General features: G+C 68.5%; 1 protein-coding gene across 1 annotated transcript in view; it reads right to left on the minus strand.

The window, feature by feature from the left end:
• Positions 1–1563, minus strand: part of EMIHUDRAFT_120906 (putative Methylmalonyl-coenzyme A mutase) — a gene marked incomplete at both ends in the record, with an annotated part of 3639 nt that extends 2076 nt beyond the window's left edge. Inside the window, 4 exons of the mRNA XM_005760825.1 lie at positions 507–644; positions 707–763; positions 1049–1159; positions 1453–1563. Coding sequence (XP_005760882.1) covers positions 507–644; positions 707–763; positions 1049–1159; positions 1453–1563 — 417 coding nt within the window. The remainder of the gene's footprint in view (positions 1–506; positions 645–706; positions 764–1048; positions 1160–1452) is intronic.

Genomic DNA, 1563 nt, shown 5'->3' on the forward strand with positions numbered 1-1563 from the left:
GGGGGGGGGGGGTTCCAAGTGTGTGTGGGGGTCTGGGGGATGAGGGGGTTCCCGGGAGCGTGTGGGTGGGTGTGCGTATGAGTAGTTGTGTGTGTGTGGCAGCTTGCATTGAGTGTGTGGGTGGGGGTGTGTGCATGTGTGTGCCTGGGTGGGGGGGTGGGTGTGTGTCCGGGTCTTTTTTTTTGGGGGTCTTTTTGCGTGCGGGTCCTTTAAGTGTGCGGGTTTTTGCGTGCGGGTCCTTTAAGTGTGCGGGGTTTTAAGGGGCCCCCCCCACCGTGAAGGGGAGCTCGAGTTTGGGGTGGGCCCCCCCCTCCTCCATGTGGTACCCGGAGCCGGAGATCGAGTTGAATTTGGGCATGTGCTGCCCCTGTTTAATGAACGAATTCCCGAATTGCCTAATGAGCTTGGGCATTTGCTGCCCCTGGGGGGGGGGGGGAGCCCCCCCCCCCCCCCCCCTCCTCCTCTCGCAAGCAGCGCGCCGTGAAGGCCATGATGTCTGCGACCACCCGCATCGATGGCTCGGGCGGGTAGATGTACGTGTTGCGGACCATGAACTCCTTGAGCACGTCGTTCTGGATCGTGCCGGCGAGCTGCTCCGCCTTGACGCCACTCTCCTCCGCCGCAACCACAAACATGGCCAGCACCTACCAGCGGCCACCACCAAACAGAGGCCTCGCACGGGGCTAGACAGCCACCCGGCGGGGACCGACACAGAGCCGCGCGCCGGGAGGACGGCGCCGTTCATCGTCATCGAGACGGAGACCTGTCGGCGGGGGAGTGGCGACGTCTCGAGGCGTGCGCGCGAGAGGCCCGGCCCTCCCCTCCTCCTCTCCTCCCCTCCTCCCTCTCCTCCCCTCCTCCCTCTCCTCCTCCCTCTCCTCCCCTCCTCCCTCTCCTCCTCCCCTCCTCCCCTCCCTCCCCTCCCCTCCTCCTCCCTCCTCCCTCCTCCTCCCTCTCCTCCTCCCTCCTCCTCCCCTCCTCCCTGCGCCTGGTCGAGCGGGATGTCTGCAAACAGCTCGTGCATGTCGAGGACGGAGTCGATGGCAACCCCCGCCATGCCGACGTCGCCGAGGACCCGCTCGTTGTCCGAGTCGTACCCGCGGTGCGTCGCCAGGTCGAACGCCACCGACAGCCCCTTTTGGCCGGCGGCGAGATTCGCCTGAGCCAAGCGCGGCGCTCCGTGGTGAGTGGAGAGTGGGCAAGTGCGTTTGGCCGGAGGGAGGCAAAGGGCGGGTCGCGGCGAGGCAGGAGGAGGCGCCGGCCAGCCCGGCGTGGCGGCGGCGAGAGCGGCGGAGGGGGCGGCGGCGAGCCACGGGCGGCGGCGGCGGCTGCCTTGTAGAAGGCATTCGACTCTGCGGCGGTCGAGAAGCCGGCGTACTGGCGGAGCGTCCACGGGCGGTGGGTGTACATGGTGGCGTACGGGCCACGCGTGTACGGGAACTCGCCCGGCACCGCCTGCTGCGCGAGGCTCTCCGCCGGCGGCAGGTCGGCGGAGGTGTAGAGCGGCTGCAGCGGAATGCCCTCGGCGGTGTCGCGCGTGAGGATGGCCGGGTCCTTGCCCTT

This window comes from Emiliania huxleyi (genome assembly GCF_000372725.1).
Source record: "Emiliania huxleyi CCMP1516 unplaced genomic scaffold EMIHUscaffold_738, whole genome shotgun sequence".
Classification (NCBI taxonomy): Eukaryota; Haptophyta; order Isochrysidales; family Noelaerhabdaceae; genus Emiliania; species Emiliania huxleyi.